At 43.9% G+C, this 14,473-nt stretch overlaps 1 protein-coding gene across 1 annotated transcript in view; it reads right to left on the bottom strand.

Annotated features, from left to right (window-relative positions):
- Positions 1–5,347: 5,347 nt before the first annotated feature.
- The window catches only part of LOC124132379 (inversin-B-like), a 75,291-nt gene continuing 66,165 nt past the window's right edge, over positions 5,348–14,473 (bottom strand). Inside the window, exons 12-17 of the mRNA XM_048403265.1 lie at positions 12,430–12,479; positions 11,073–11,162; positions 9,428–9,612; positions 7,597–7,724; positions 6,887–7,096; positions 5,348–5,833 (exon numbers count right to left, since the gene is read on the bottom strand). Coding sequence (XP_048259222.1) covers positions 5,745–5,833; positions 6,887–7,096; positions 7,597–7,724; positions 9,428–9,612; positions 11,073–11,162; positions 12,430–12,479 — 752 coding nt within the window. The 3' untranslated portion in view covers positions 5,348–5,744. The remainder of the gene's footprint in view (positions 5,834–6,886; positions 7,097–7,596; positions 7,725–9,427; positions 9,613–11,072; positions 11,163–12,429; positions 12,480–14,473) is intronic.

Genomic DNA, 14,473 nt, shown 5'->3' on the forward strand with positions numbered 1-14,473 from the left:
AATATTTGTTTACATGCCACACATGTTGTGTTTTATCAGTTTGGTAGCTTTATGTAAAAAAGCCAACAACGTTCATCTCAAATCATAATCTATCACAACTTTAGTAGAGGCGGTAGGTTAGGTTAGTGGTTAAAGTGTTTGTTTGTCTCTCCAAAAAGCGAGCTTCGATTCTCCACCTGTGAAACCCCATTCTGGGTATTCCAAGCCTTCGAAATTAACGCTAGTTCGCGGGCCCGTTACTACTTAATTGCAGTGAGTACACGTAAAAATCCAATCATAGTACTAGCATTTGACCTGTAGCATTTTGAGGGGCTTTGATTTGAACCAGTTCTTAATGTTTCAATTTTGCTACAAATTGAAACTGAATAGAACTTACAGAAAATTACACATACAACAAAGTACGGTTATAACGAACACGCTTAAAGCGAACTACGGTTACAACGAATTAAAATTAGTGGTCCCTTTGAGTTCGTTATAACCGTAGTTTACTGTAGTAACATTTTTGTCTCTTTCAAGCAGGACTAGCTACAAACTCTGAGGACTAGTTTGTTTGTTTGTTGTTTAACGCCGCACTTAGCAATATTCCAGCTATATACGGCGGACGGTAAATAATCGTGTATGGAACAGACAATCCAGTGATTGACATCATGAGCATCGATCCACGCAATTGGGATACGATATCATGCATCAGCCAAGTCAGCGAGCCTGACCACCCGATCCTGTTAGTCGCCTTTTACGACAAGCATAGTCACCTTTTACGGCAAGCATGGGTTGTTGAAGACCTATTCTACCCCGGAATCTTCACGGATTTCTAAGGCTGGTGTTCTTTGTCGTAGTACGACTGAAATATTTCACATAGTGACACAACATTCTGATCACAAAGCGCCCAAAGTGTAACGACTGTTAGACTTGAACTTAAGACAGTGTTAGCGCTACTGTCGCTTTTTGAAACACGGCCATGCTCCATTTGATCAGTGGTGTGTTTTTACATTGCCGTGAGGTGAATGAAGATTTTAATCTGTTTGTTAACAGTATTACAGCCGCTTGCAACTAGAACCTGTTTATTAACAAACAGCCATAGTTTTCCTAGCCCAGACTTGGCCTCCATGTTTTCGCTATTGGAACATATATGGTTATTCCCCACAGCAAGCTTGGAGGAGATTCTGCCATGAACGAATGCTGAGTGAGGCGCTCGAAGGGAGATAACTCCAACTAGGCCGCTATTGCTGGCGTAGTTGACAGTCGATCAATAACCGGCAGTCGGGAGGAACTCGTAGACAAAATGGGTGTATACAGTGTGGCGATGTGTACTGCTGCACGTAGGCACACGCTCATATATCAAGCAGACAGGGACGGATACTTGACGTATTTACAGTAAACTACGGTTATAACGAACTCAAAGGGACCACTAATTCTACGGTTCGTTGTAACCGTAGTTCGCTATAAGATAATGTACGGAATATATACAGCAAATAGACAGGACCAAAAAAATAGTTCGTTATATCCGTCAGTTCGTTATAAGCGTGTTCGTTATAACCGTACTTTGCTGTATATTATTATTAAAGATTAACCGACCGCGTCCGTGGTCCGCGTCCGACACTGTCTGGCGAGCGGAAGGTGGATTGATCCTCGGCCGTCATACAAAAAGATGTTAAACATGGTACTTGTTGTTACCCTGCCTGGCGCTCGACATAAAGGAGGTTAAAAAAGGACTGGTCGGCTCGGGGTCAGTATTCTGTGTCTGAGTGGGGTATTCATGTTAAACTGCGGCATGGTTCTCAGTGGGCTAACACAATATAACTGGCATTAGTCCGGACTAGTACAATCAGCCGCACTCACACACGCGCATGTACGTCGCTCCATAAATACAATAATATTGAACGCGACAAAATAAACCCATTTCACCTCACCTCTCGAACTCTTTGTTTATAATCAAGTGTATACACGCATGACTATTTCCTTTCTGGTGACAATTAAAAGAGCGTGTGTGTGAGATTGGTTTAACATCGCTTTGAACAGTATTTAAGTTACATCACGACGTTAGCTTAATGTTGGAGGAAATCCCGAAGTGATGCAGGTCTCAGACGTTTATGATGCTGATACAACCAGAAAGGGGAAATCTGAGATATGAAACCATGATCACAGGTAACTGGCACGCCAAAGGGACGCAACTCTACCCAGCGAATTGCGACGCCTCAGACGACTGTGCCACTCATGCCTCGACCGCAATAAAAATCATACAGGAATATTATTCTGCTGTTTCAGTAATCATTTGCAATCGTAATTCATGAACGTCCATTCTTTGTGTGTAGGTGAGGTATAAGGTGGCCCATAAGGGACATGGAGTCTGTTTTTCAATATTTTGATATTTCACTTACTGTTATCGTAACCTTTTGCAAATTAACACGATTTGTCATACAAATATTTGATAAATCATGTATAAAGTAGATACTGAATCGCTGAAAAGTGAAGCGAAAATGTCAAAAACTAAAATGGAAATACAGAAAACTATTTACACCGCGGTGGGAATAGTTTTCTGTATTATCTTATTAGTTTTTGACATTTTCGTTTTTGTTTTTGACTTTTCCATTTTAGTTTTTGACATTTTCGCTTCACATTTCAGCAATTCTATAGCTACTTGAAAGTACATTTTCCATGTTTTCGGTTGTTTTTATACATGATTTATCACATATTTGTATGACAAGTAGTGTTAATTTGCAAAAGGTTACCATAAAAGTAAGTGAAATATCAAAATATTGAAAAACAGACTCCATGTCCCTTATGGGCCACCGTAGAGGTAAGATGTAACGCCGCAGAAAGCAATATTCCAGCAATTATCCAGCAATATCACGGAGGCCTGTAAATAACCCAGGCAAGTACTTGATAGCACGACACACGATCCACGCTGTCGGGGTATCACGTGATGGTAGGTCAGTAGGTCACACGTAACAACTACCCGATTCTCATTATACAGCTTTAACAACGAGAGACCCATGAAGATTCGGGGTAGAATAGGACTTCAGCAACCCATGCTTGTCGTAAGAGGCGACTATGGTTGTCGTAAGAGGCGACTAAGGGGATCTGGTGGTCAGGCTCGCTGACTTGGTTGATGCATGTCATTGATCCCAATTGCGAAGATCGATGCTCATGATGTCAATCACTGGATTGTCTGGTCCAGACTCGATTATGTACACACCGACGTCATGTAGTTGGAAAATTGTTGCGTGTGGCGTTAAACAACAAACAAACAAAAACAAAACTTTAACGACGAGAAAGGGACACTAGGCGTACATTCTTCTCCGTTCATTACATAGGTACAATGTGGGTGATGTTGGGGTTGCTCTAGAAAGTACATGTCGGTTGCGCTGGTCATCGGTAAGATCCTGTCCATCCAGGCTGACAAGGAACTATGCTACATTTTATCAGCAGGCTAAAGGTCAGTACGACTGGACACTCAAGCTATGTCAATTCCACACCTGCAGTTCGAGTTGTTTTGGTAAACATAGCATCACCAGACACTAGACTCGTAGGTGTGTGGGAAAATACATGCGAGTGAGTGAGTTGGGTTGGGTTTAACGCCGCTTTGAACCGTATCGCGTGTCAGCTTAATGTAGGAAGAAAGCCTGAAGTGATTAAGGTCTGATACATTTACCACTTCGGTGAAACCCAAGAGGACGGATATGGGCCGGACAAACCTAGAAATATAATCGGGGCGAACCGATATTCGAACCTACAATCATAAGTTTCTGGCGTGCCCAAGGGACGCAACTCTGCACAGCGAATCGCGGTGCCTTAGACGACTAGGCCACCCATGCCCCCAGAAATACATGTATTAACAAGTTTTCGCAATGACAACAACAACCATTTCATTTGAAATATTGTATTATAAATTAACAGTATGTACAAATATTCGTGATATTACCCAAAAGATATAAATCAAGTGAAATCGGCAATATACATGCAGGGGTATCTCACGTCTTCATACAAATGGCAATGCTATCAAAGTACAGTGTCAATGGTTTGGCTTTTCAGATGTATACAGGGAAAGAAAATAATGCTGACATGCTATATGTATGTAAATATGAATATATGGAGGAAAATGGGTGGAGAATGTTTCGTGTATAACCTTGCGATGGCATAACTAAAGATTTGCATAGCTACCTTGAATTCCTCATCCCGAGACAAGGGAGGTAACTGAATGGAAACAAGACTTTTAACTCAGTTAACTCCCTTGCCTCGAGACGATGCTTTGAATTCAGCAGTACACTGTTGAATAATAACACAAAATAACATCCAACGCAATAACTTACTGACTACAAACGGAAAGTGTCGTTCAGTAGTTGAGTCCGTTGCTAAACTAGAATACTATCAGCTAGTAGGATCGGCCCGTACAGTGAAACATTCGTTAACTCGAAGTAGGAACACTCGAACATGTCTCGAGTTGTACTTCGCGACAAGCAGAGTGTTTATATCACATATGCACGCAGGTACGGATTACGCATGGGTTGTCTTAACCATATCGAGTTAATATAAATTATGGTTAACAAAATTGCTAACAGGTACTGATTTCAAACCCAGAACGCTAATACTGCATGCCTGGTTACAACCAAACAGTTTCAGTTACAGTTTCTTGAACTGGTTTATGGAGGATGGATATCTTTAAAATAGGTCAGAAATCTATAACAGTAAACTTGATTCTAATGTACCACGTGACCTCTTCCGGCAACGCCCTCTGCGGTTCGAAATAGAAGAGAAGGACCAAAGGCCATATTGCCCACTGCAAGGACCCCTTGCGAACAATCTAGAATGGTTTTACGTGTGCAAAAAGTTGGAATCTGGTACAAAACGAAATTTAATTTGACAAACCTAAAGTTTGCATATACGTATAGGAACTAGCCTCAAGTTTGCATATGTAAGTAGGGATAGTTTTGACATGAGTTCTGCAGCCGAGAACAGGGGATCAAATGTCCAAACCAGACTAATGCTATTTCTACTTGGCACCGTTGATGCTGAGAGTGAATCTTTGGCGAGCTAGCTATATGTCTTCAAAGAAAACAACCACATGTACGTAGGAACAGAATGGTGCCAGTCGGGAAACGGTCTTTCGTGAATAAGTTTTAATTGACAGTATGACATATTTATTCAAACATGAAGAAACATTTCCTTTGTGTATTCTTAAGACAGATCGCCTCTAAATGATGAACAGAATAAAAAAGTGGACAGCATCTCAATATTACTGGCCAGTCGCCTCATTTCTGTGAATATTCGGCTCGAATTATCCAAAACTATCAAAATTCATTATCTTAGATGAACAATCTAGCCCCCCCCCCCCCCCCCCTACCCCCATCCGAAACAGAAGCGAATCAAAATTCCATTGAATTGAAATGTAAATGATAAAGGTTCTCACTGTCCACAATCGATAGTCTGTATTGGTCACCACTCGTAACGGAATGGTACGAGTGGACACGGAAATTCACGACCGGTGTCTGCACAAAACATGATTTTTAAATCAGCTGGGTTATCATTTTGTGAAACATTTTCATGCCGTATTTGTTGTTTAAATCTATAAATCATACCACTAACCCTACTACTGATTTGTAAATGAATCATGACGTCATGAAATTCCTTCCACACACTTTCAGACATGGCTGTCACGCAAACAACCACAAAGTTTATCACAGAGATCTTTAATAAATAGTAACAGCAGTACTGCTGGCTCCAAGACACGGTAGAACCAAGAGTCGTCAAACTTCAGACTCCTTTTGGGGAGAGGGTTGATGTTTCCCATTTAGTTTCGTCTTCTCGTCGTGTTTCGTGTCAATCACAGGAAGGACTGAAATGAGAAACAGGTGTGAAAGAAACAAGAATACGTCGAGTGAGTGAGTGAGTTGGGGTTAACGCTGCTTTGAACAGTATTTCAGTTATATCACGGCGGAGGAAAGCTCATGTGATAGGTCTGGCACCTATATTGCGGAAATGTGTTAATCCGTACGAATCCACTCTAAAGAGTGAGTGAGTGAGTGAGTGAGTGAGTGAGTGAGCTAGGTTTAACGCCACTTTAAACAGCATTCAAGTTATATCAGCTCGTGTCGGTTTGATGTCGGAGAAAACCAGAATTGATAGATGTCTCAGACGTTAACGACTTTGTTGAAATCCACAAGCATGGGTATGGTGCTGACAAACCTAGAAACATAATCGGGGCGAACCGGGATTCGAACCCAAAATCATGGGTTTCTGGTGTGCCCAAGAGACGCAACTCTGCGCAGCGAATCCCGGCGCCTAAGACGACTTGGCCACCATTGCTCACTCCACTGTAAAGACGTTTAGCGTCTGTGCACTAGTGTTGGAGATACAGTACACCATTCAATGTATGTAGCGTGAACAGTGCGTTCACCATTTTTTAGGGGGCACGGGTGGCCCAGTCGCCGCAATTCGCTGTGCAGAGTTGCGTCCCTTGGGCACGCCTGAAACCTATGATAGTGGGTTCGAATCCCGGTTCGTCCCCATTATGTTTCTAGGTTTGTAAACATCATACCCGTGCTCGTGGGTTTCCCCGAAGTGGTAAACGTCTTAGACCTGCATCACTTCGGGCTTTCCTCCCACATTAAGCTGACACGCCGCGATATAACTGGAATACTGCTAAAAGCGGCGTTAAACCCAACTCACTCACTCACTCATACACGTAGCGTTCACCATTTTTTGGTCTGGTTTTCGCAGACATTTCGGACAAGAGAAATATCAGTTTAAACCTCCAGAAATGGGCTTCACACAATGTACCAATGAGGGAAATCGCACCAGGATTACGGCTTGATTAGCTAACACTTACACCACTGAGCCACCCAACGTCAATATAAGGTGCGACAGAATTGTATTCTCCATGACGTACCTGTTGGTTCCCCGATGGGGACCTTGCGTGTGCCATAGGGGGTCATGACGGTGGTGGTCGGCCTGGATGGACGTGGCTGACTGGCGGTGGAGCGCTTGGAGTAGACGGACACAGGTCTGGAGGGGGAGGGGGTACCCTGTGTAGACACCATGGTCTTAGACCGGGTTAGACCCAAGGAAGTGTTTCTACCTCGTCCTGAGCCGTCTTTACCTAGGAAACAGATCATGCTCATGCTAAATTCTCTTACAACAAAATGTCATTGTACTTTTGGCCTCATGGCCATACATACGAGATAAATCTGTCTGTATGTCTGTCTGTCTGTCTAAAAAGAGAAAGTGTATGAATACTAAAAAAAGATTATGCTCCTGATGTCAATCACTGGATTGTCTGGTCCAGATTCGATTATTTACAGACCGTCGTCATATTGCTGAGTGTAGCGTTAAACATCAAACAAACAAACAAACAAACAAAACGTGGATTGGACTGATGTTATCAGTCGTTTTAGGTACAGTAAACTACGGTTATAGCAAACTCAAAGGGACCACTTTTTTTAGTTCGTTATAACCGTAGTTCGTTATAAGCATATATACAGCATATATGCAACAAATGGCAGGGACTAAAAATTAAGTTCCTGATATCTATCAGTTCGTTATAAGCGTGTTCGTTATAAACGTAGTTTACTGTACTGCCTCTTGGTGGTAGTGAGTTACCTTTCTGTTCCGGCAAGCATGTCTCGGGTCTGTAGGCCTTCACCAGCAGCCGGTGAAACTCCTCCTCTCTGCGTTTCTGCTCATCTCGCTGTCGTTCCCTCCGACTCTTCTTCGTTTCGTTTTCGCCACTAAAGACAGAGTTAGTCAGGTTTTAAGGGTACCCATAGAGCTGTCTACACGGACATTTTACGGCGCTTCTTAAAGTGTCACTATGATCGAGAGTCGATTAATAGAATCATATGTAAAATCCTCTCCAACACGGGTGCAGGATGTGTGTTTCCACGTTATGCTTTGGCCTTGTTCCTCATTGGATGCGTGTGTATGTCGCCATCGATTCTCTTGAAACACCTGCATCAATGGGCTGGCTCTATTCCACCTTGGTTAACACTAGTGGCATTTCAGACAGCAAATGCCTTAGGCCTTTTATACGTTTGGCCGGAGCGCCATAGTGTTCATGGAATAATCAGTGAGTGAGTATGGTTTTACGCCGCCCTTTTTGCAATATTCCAGCAATATAGTGAGTGAGTATTTTTTTTACGCCGCTTTGAGCAATATTCCAGCAATATAGTGAGTGGGTATTTTTTTTTATGCCGCTTTTAGCAATATTCCAGCAATATCACGGCGGGGGGCACCAGAAATGGGCTTCACACATTGTACCCATGTCGGGAATCGAACCCGGGTCTTCGGCATGACGAGCGAACGCTTTAACCACTAGGCTACACGACCGCCCCTCCAGCAATATAATAACGAGGGACACTAGAAATGGGCTTCACTGATTGCATATGGGGAATTAAACCCGGGCCTTCCGTGTGAGAACCGAACGCTCAAACAACTAGGCTATCCCACCACCCTTTAAAAAAATGAGAAACATTTTGAAATGCTCCTATTTATGTGTTAAATGATTCTGGCACAAGAACCATTATGCAGTCAGTGAGAAACTTGTTTCCTTCATGCAAGCTGCCCCAACAACCAAACATGAAATACCCTGACGTATACTAGTATATGCCCGTTCTGTGGCTTGGTCCCTGTGGTCCCAGAATGAACTATGCCCATTTTATGGCATGGCCCCTGACACCCCTGATCTACCATGCCCGTTCTGTGACATGGCCACGTCATCCCTGACCTACCCATGCCCTTCTGTGGGACCCGTGAAGATCCGGGGTAGAATAGGTCTTCAGCAACCCATTCTTGCCGTAAAAGGCGACTATGCTTGTCGTGAGAGGCGACCAATAGGATCGTGTGGTCGGGCTCGCAATCCCAATTGTGTGGATCGATGCTCATGATATCAATTACTGGATTGTCTGGTTCAGACTGGATTATTTACAGACCGCCGTCATATAGCTGGAATATTGCTAAGTGCGGCGTTAAACAACAAGCCAAACCAAAACCTTTCTGTTGCGTGGCCCATCACCCCTGACCTACCAATTCCTGTTCTGTATCGTGGCCGATCACCCCTGACCTACCTATGCCCGTTCTGTGGCGTGGCCCTGTCACCCCTGACCTACCTATGCCCGTTCTGTGGCGTGACCAAGTCATATCTGACCAACCAATGCCCGTCTGTGGCGTGACCAAGTCACCCCTGACCAACCTATGCCCGTCTGTGGCGTGACCAAGTCACCCCTGACCTACCTATGCCCGTTCTGTGGCGTGGCCCATCACCCCTGACCAATTCCCGTTCTGTGGCGTGGCCCTGTCACCCCTGACCTACCTATGCCCGTTCTGTGGCGTGGCCCATCACCCCTGACCAACCAATTCCCGTTCTGTGGCGTGGCCCATCACCCCTGACCTACCAATTCCCGTTCTGTGGCGTGGCCCATCACCCCTGACCTACCTATGCCCGTTCTGTGGCGTGGCCCTCTTGCCCCTGTTGGCATCCTGGTCAAACGAAGACCTGAGTTCATTGTTCATCTGTCTGGCAGACTGGACGCTGGCCGCCGCCTTGTTGTTGAGGTCAGTATACAGCTGCTCGGTCTGATTGGCCAGTTGTTCCACATCCTTGTCCTTATGGTGTCTGTCCTGAGGTGCAACAACAGGGGAATAGACGAAACAACACAATACATACCGTTCTTTTGGACTATATCACGATCGGTAGTTCGACCAATCGATACACCCAACTCTTGACCCCATTGAGAAGGTAAAAATTAAAGAACTTTCAATAGGGAAAACTTTGCTGGATGTTTCAAGTACTTCCACAACGTGTGATGTCTTTTTAGAAAATTACTTTTACTACCATAGTCGATTCACACATTGGAAGATCGAACTCAGGTCTTCAGTGAGACGAGCGAACGATTTATCCACATGGCTACCTACGTCCACACCTCTTTAAAGGACGAGTAAGATAAGAACATATTTGGAAAATTTATCAAACACATTCATAGACGTGACACCTATATACCTTATTCTTTCTGGCGTTTCACAGTAATGGCTAAGGATGCGAAAATATTTTTCGAATGCCAAGGAACATCTACCTAAGTGCAAAGTTGATCTTTTACCATATGCTTGAACTGGGTTTAAATTAGCATCTCTTCGGAAAGTCAGCTCGGGGCAAAGACTTGATCATGTTTGAATATTAGCAAACCGCGCCTGAATACCTCTTAAATTGGCTTTTGGACACATGACAGTCTTACCTCTACATATAGTTTTGTTAGAAGTAAAAAATATGAAAGCGTCCACTTGAACAAAGTCTAATTTAGATGAATACATCTGATAACTATCAAAACGATTTCTAAATGTTTTACTAATATATGCAGTATGAATAGTATGAAATCCTGCCTTCGAAATTCGTTTTTTAAGAGTATTCCAGAGGACTAGAGTAAATGTTATTGAAGTAGTCCTCGGAGTTTGTAGTTCGTCCTGCTTGAATGAAACAAAATGTTTTCCTTTTTCTGAGTGTCATTTTTATCTAGTTCCAATTTATAGCAAAATTGTAGAATCAAGAACGGGGTCAGAATTATAGCCCTGAAATGCTGCTAGTCAGTGAGGACCAGTGTGAATTTCGTATGGTATCCCTTGCCCGAACTGTGTTTCCACGACATGTACTGGTCTTCTACCCCTAGATGACCGCCTCCGTGGTCTAGTGGTAAAGCGTCCGCCCGGAGAGCGGAAGGTCCGGGGTTCGATCCCCGGCCGCGTCATACCCCCCAAAAAGGTTTAAAGATGGTACTTGTTACCCTGTCTGGCGCTCGGCATTAAGGGGATAATACACGGTTTGGTCGGCTCGGAGTCAGTATAGTGTGTCTGAGTGGGGTATTCATGTTAAACTGCGGCATGGTATCTCAGTGAGCTAGCACTATAAATCGGCATCAGTCCGGACTAGTACAAGCAGCCACACACACACACACACACACACACACACACACACAAACGTGCATGCACGTCGCTATATAAGTGCAATAATCTTGGACGCGACGTTAAACCCCATTTCACCCCACCTCTACCCCCAGATATACATACAAGCGTTTGATTAAAATACTGACCTCGTTGACATTTTGGTTCATTTTCTTTGGCTTCCTCGATGATGGCTGCCTCGCAATGTTGGAATCTGATTTCCCTTTTGCCTTCTGTGCCTGAAAGACGATCAGTGACTTTCATACATAACCATTCGTACTGAAGCCACCTTCTTGGTACAGCAGTCACTGAGTTTAACCAAACGTCTTTCGGGCGACCATAACGGTAGTCAAGTGTCATATTTTAATACCATACTCGGGTGGCCCAGTCGTCTAAGGCGGCGAGATTCGCTGTGCAGAGTTCCGTCCCTTGGGCACGCCAGAAACCTATGATTGTGGGTTCGAATCCCGGTTCACCCAGATTATGTTTCTAGGTTTGTCAGCACCATAACCGTGCTCGTGGGTTTAACCGAAGTGGTAAATATCTGCGACCTGCTTCACTTCGGGCTTTCCTCCTACATTAAGCTGACACGCCGTGATATAACTGGAATACTGTTAAAAGTGGCGTTAAACCCAACTCACTCACTCACTCCGTCTATTAGGCGATCAACCAATTATTTTAGTTACGTATCAACTGTGCAATCCAATGACAGCGACAATGAACACAATGTTCTATAGATGCTGCAAGTTCATCGTCTGTTACAGGGGCGGTGAGATAGCCGGGGGGTTAATGGCCCTGGCTCGAGCCCCCCACGGGTCAAGGGTACAATGTGTGCCCCTGTCTGGTGTCTCTTGCCGTGACATACAGTTGTTGGAATGTTACTGCATAAAACAAAAATCACTTACCGACTCATAGCCTATTAATATTAATAGCTACAAGTTTCTGACAGACACATTAACTGATGATGTAAACAGTGAGTGAGTGAGTGAGTGAGTATGGTTTTACGCCGCTTTTAGCAATATTCCAGCAATATCACGGCGGGGGACATTAGAAATGGGCTTCACACATTGTACCCATGTCGAGAATCGAACCCGGGTCTTCGGCGTGACGAGCGAACGCTTTAACCACTAGGCTACCCGACCGCCCCGATGATGATGTAAACAAGGTAAAGACGTACACAGTCTATACAACAGAGAATATAAACGTTTTGACAGTATTTTATTATAACACATGTTTGTTTGTTGTTTAAGGGCACTCAGCAATATTCCAGCTATATGACTGCAATCTGTAAATAATCGAGCCTGGAAACCAGTGATTGACATCATGAGCGTCGATCTACACAAATGGTATACAATGAAATGTATTAACCAAGTCAGCGAGCCTGACCAACCAATCCCGTTACTTGCCTCATATGACAAGCGTGGGTTGCTGATGATCAATTTTAACTCGGATCTCCACGGGTAAGAAATGTTTGACGTAAACATGAAAAATAAAAATTGTGAATACCTTTCTCGCGTGAGTGTGATCGTCAGTCCGAGTCGAGAACTCCATGTCACCTGCAATATGTTATATCAAGATACAGCTGCATGTTATAACATCGTTATAAACTGATGGAAACGAATAAGGGAACAATGAAAAAATAGGGGAAAAAGCTTCACTGTCAGTACATTTGAAATAGCGCACAAATTCAACACGGCAGAATCGAATGTTCGTGTGCATTGTTTCCGACGCGTATTGGATAGACAAGGCTGGAAACCCATGATTGTCTATCATTTAACTGTGTCTAAAATTAAGTGTTCTCTTTTTCATTTCAATCTGTATATTAAGAGCATCCAGTCTGATCGAACACACAGAGAATACCACTGGCACATAAAACTTGAAAGATAGTTTGAAAACATCGTGATACGTTGTCACTGTAGTTAAGGCAAAATAACTTAAGTGAGTGAGCGAGTATGGTTTTACGCCGCTTTTAGCAATATTCCAGCAAGATCACGGCGGGGGACACCAGATTTGGCTTCACACAATGTACCCATGTCGGGAATCGAACCCGGGTCTGCGGCGTGACGGGCGAACGCCTTAACCACTAGGCTACCCGACCGCACCCCAAATAACTTAAAGATTCGTTTCAACTTGGTGACATTGTGAGAGCATTACTGCCTTCATCCTCAATGATCAGCTGGTGATAGCGGTTATGTACAGAATGACGAAAGGGACATTCTCGCGATCTCGACGTATAAATGCAAAAAGTGCGAAAATGCGAGATTTGAACAAAATTCTCGTTTCGTGAGGTTGAGGTCGCGAGAACGTCCCTTACAGTATTCCATAGTTATGACACGCGAAGTCTACAATGTAGCGGTGCCATGAGCCTCGGCCAAATCAAACTAATCTGCCTTGATGTAACGTACTTTTTCATGTCACAATTAGACCATTTTTAACCATACGAGATTACAAAGTAACTTTTTTATCTATTCACATGTATCCATATTGCATGCTACCCATAAACATGCCACTAATTAATACGACCCTGTGTGCTTTGAAGCTAATGTGCCCTATCGCCTTGCACTGACGGGTCGTGTTTCCTACCCGTATATTACACGCAACCACATGCACCGTGCGGGTCAGTATAACCGTCAACCATGAATGCTGTTGAATCGTGCAGATGTGAGTTGTGTTGTAAGCGCCATCATATAACGTTTCATTTTGGGACGACCGACCAACCCACACCCCTTCCCTTGCGTCAAAGCGGAAGGGCGGTGTTTGTTTGTTGTTTAACGCCACACTCAGCAATATTCCAGCTATATGACGGCGGTCTGTAAATAATCGAATCTGGACGAGACAATCCAGTGATTGACATCATGAGCATCGATCCACGCAATGGGGATACGATGACATGCATGGACCAAGTCAGCGAGCCTGACGACCCGATCCCGTTAGTCGCCTCTTACGACAAGCATAGTCACCTTTTACGGCATGCAGGGATTGCTGAAGACCTATTCTTCCCCGGATGTCACGGGTCGCGTCATACCTAAAGACGTGAAAAGATGGTACTTGTTGTTACCCTGCCTCGCGCTCGGCATGAAGGGGATAAAACCAAATATGTATAAAACCCTACTCCCGCATCTGTATACAACAACCCTATCCCTACTATGCCCTAAACCCACCAAATCTACAACTGTTCTATTTTAGTTACATAACGGCGGGTCAGCTTGATGTGGGAGGAAAGCCCGAAGTAACCCAGGTCATGGAATTCAACACTTTGTCAAAACCCACGACGCTGGTATAGTGATGATAATCCAAGAAACATGATCAGGGCGACATTTGATTCCAACCCACGACCATGGCTTCTGGCCTTCTGGTGCCTCTAAGCCACGCAATTCGAAATATGGCGAAATATGACGTCTTTCACGATTGAGCAGAAGTTCCCTAAATTACGGCTTGACTCTCGTGTACATAGGATATTTCTTCACGATGAATGTAGTATAATGCATTATTTTGTACATCTTCACGAGATTGGCAGCCTTAGCTACTTGTTGTGCCTCGTAACAACACT

Source organism: Haliotis rufescens, unplaced genomic scaffold (genome assembly GCF_023055435.1).
Source record: "Haliotis rufescens isolate VD_foot unplaced genomic scaffold, xgHalRufe1.0.p SCAF_3, whole genome shotgun sequence".
In the NCBI taxonomy this organism is placed as follows: domain Eukaryota; kingdom Metazoa; phylum Mollusca; class Gastropoda; order Lepetellida; family Haliotidae; genus Haliotis; species Haliotis rufescens.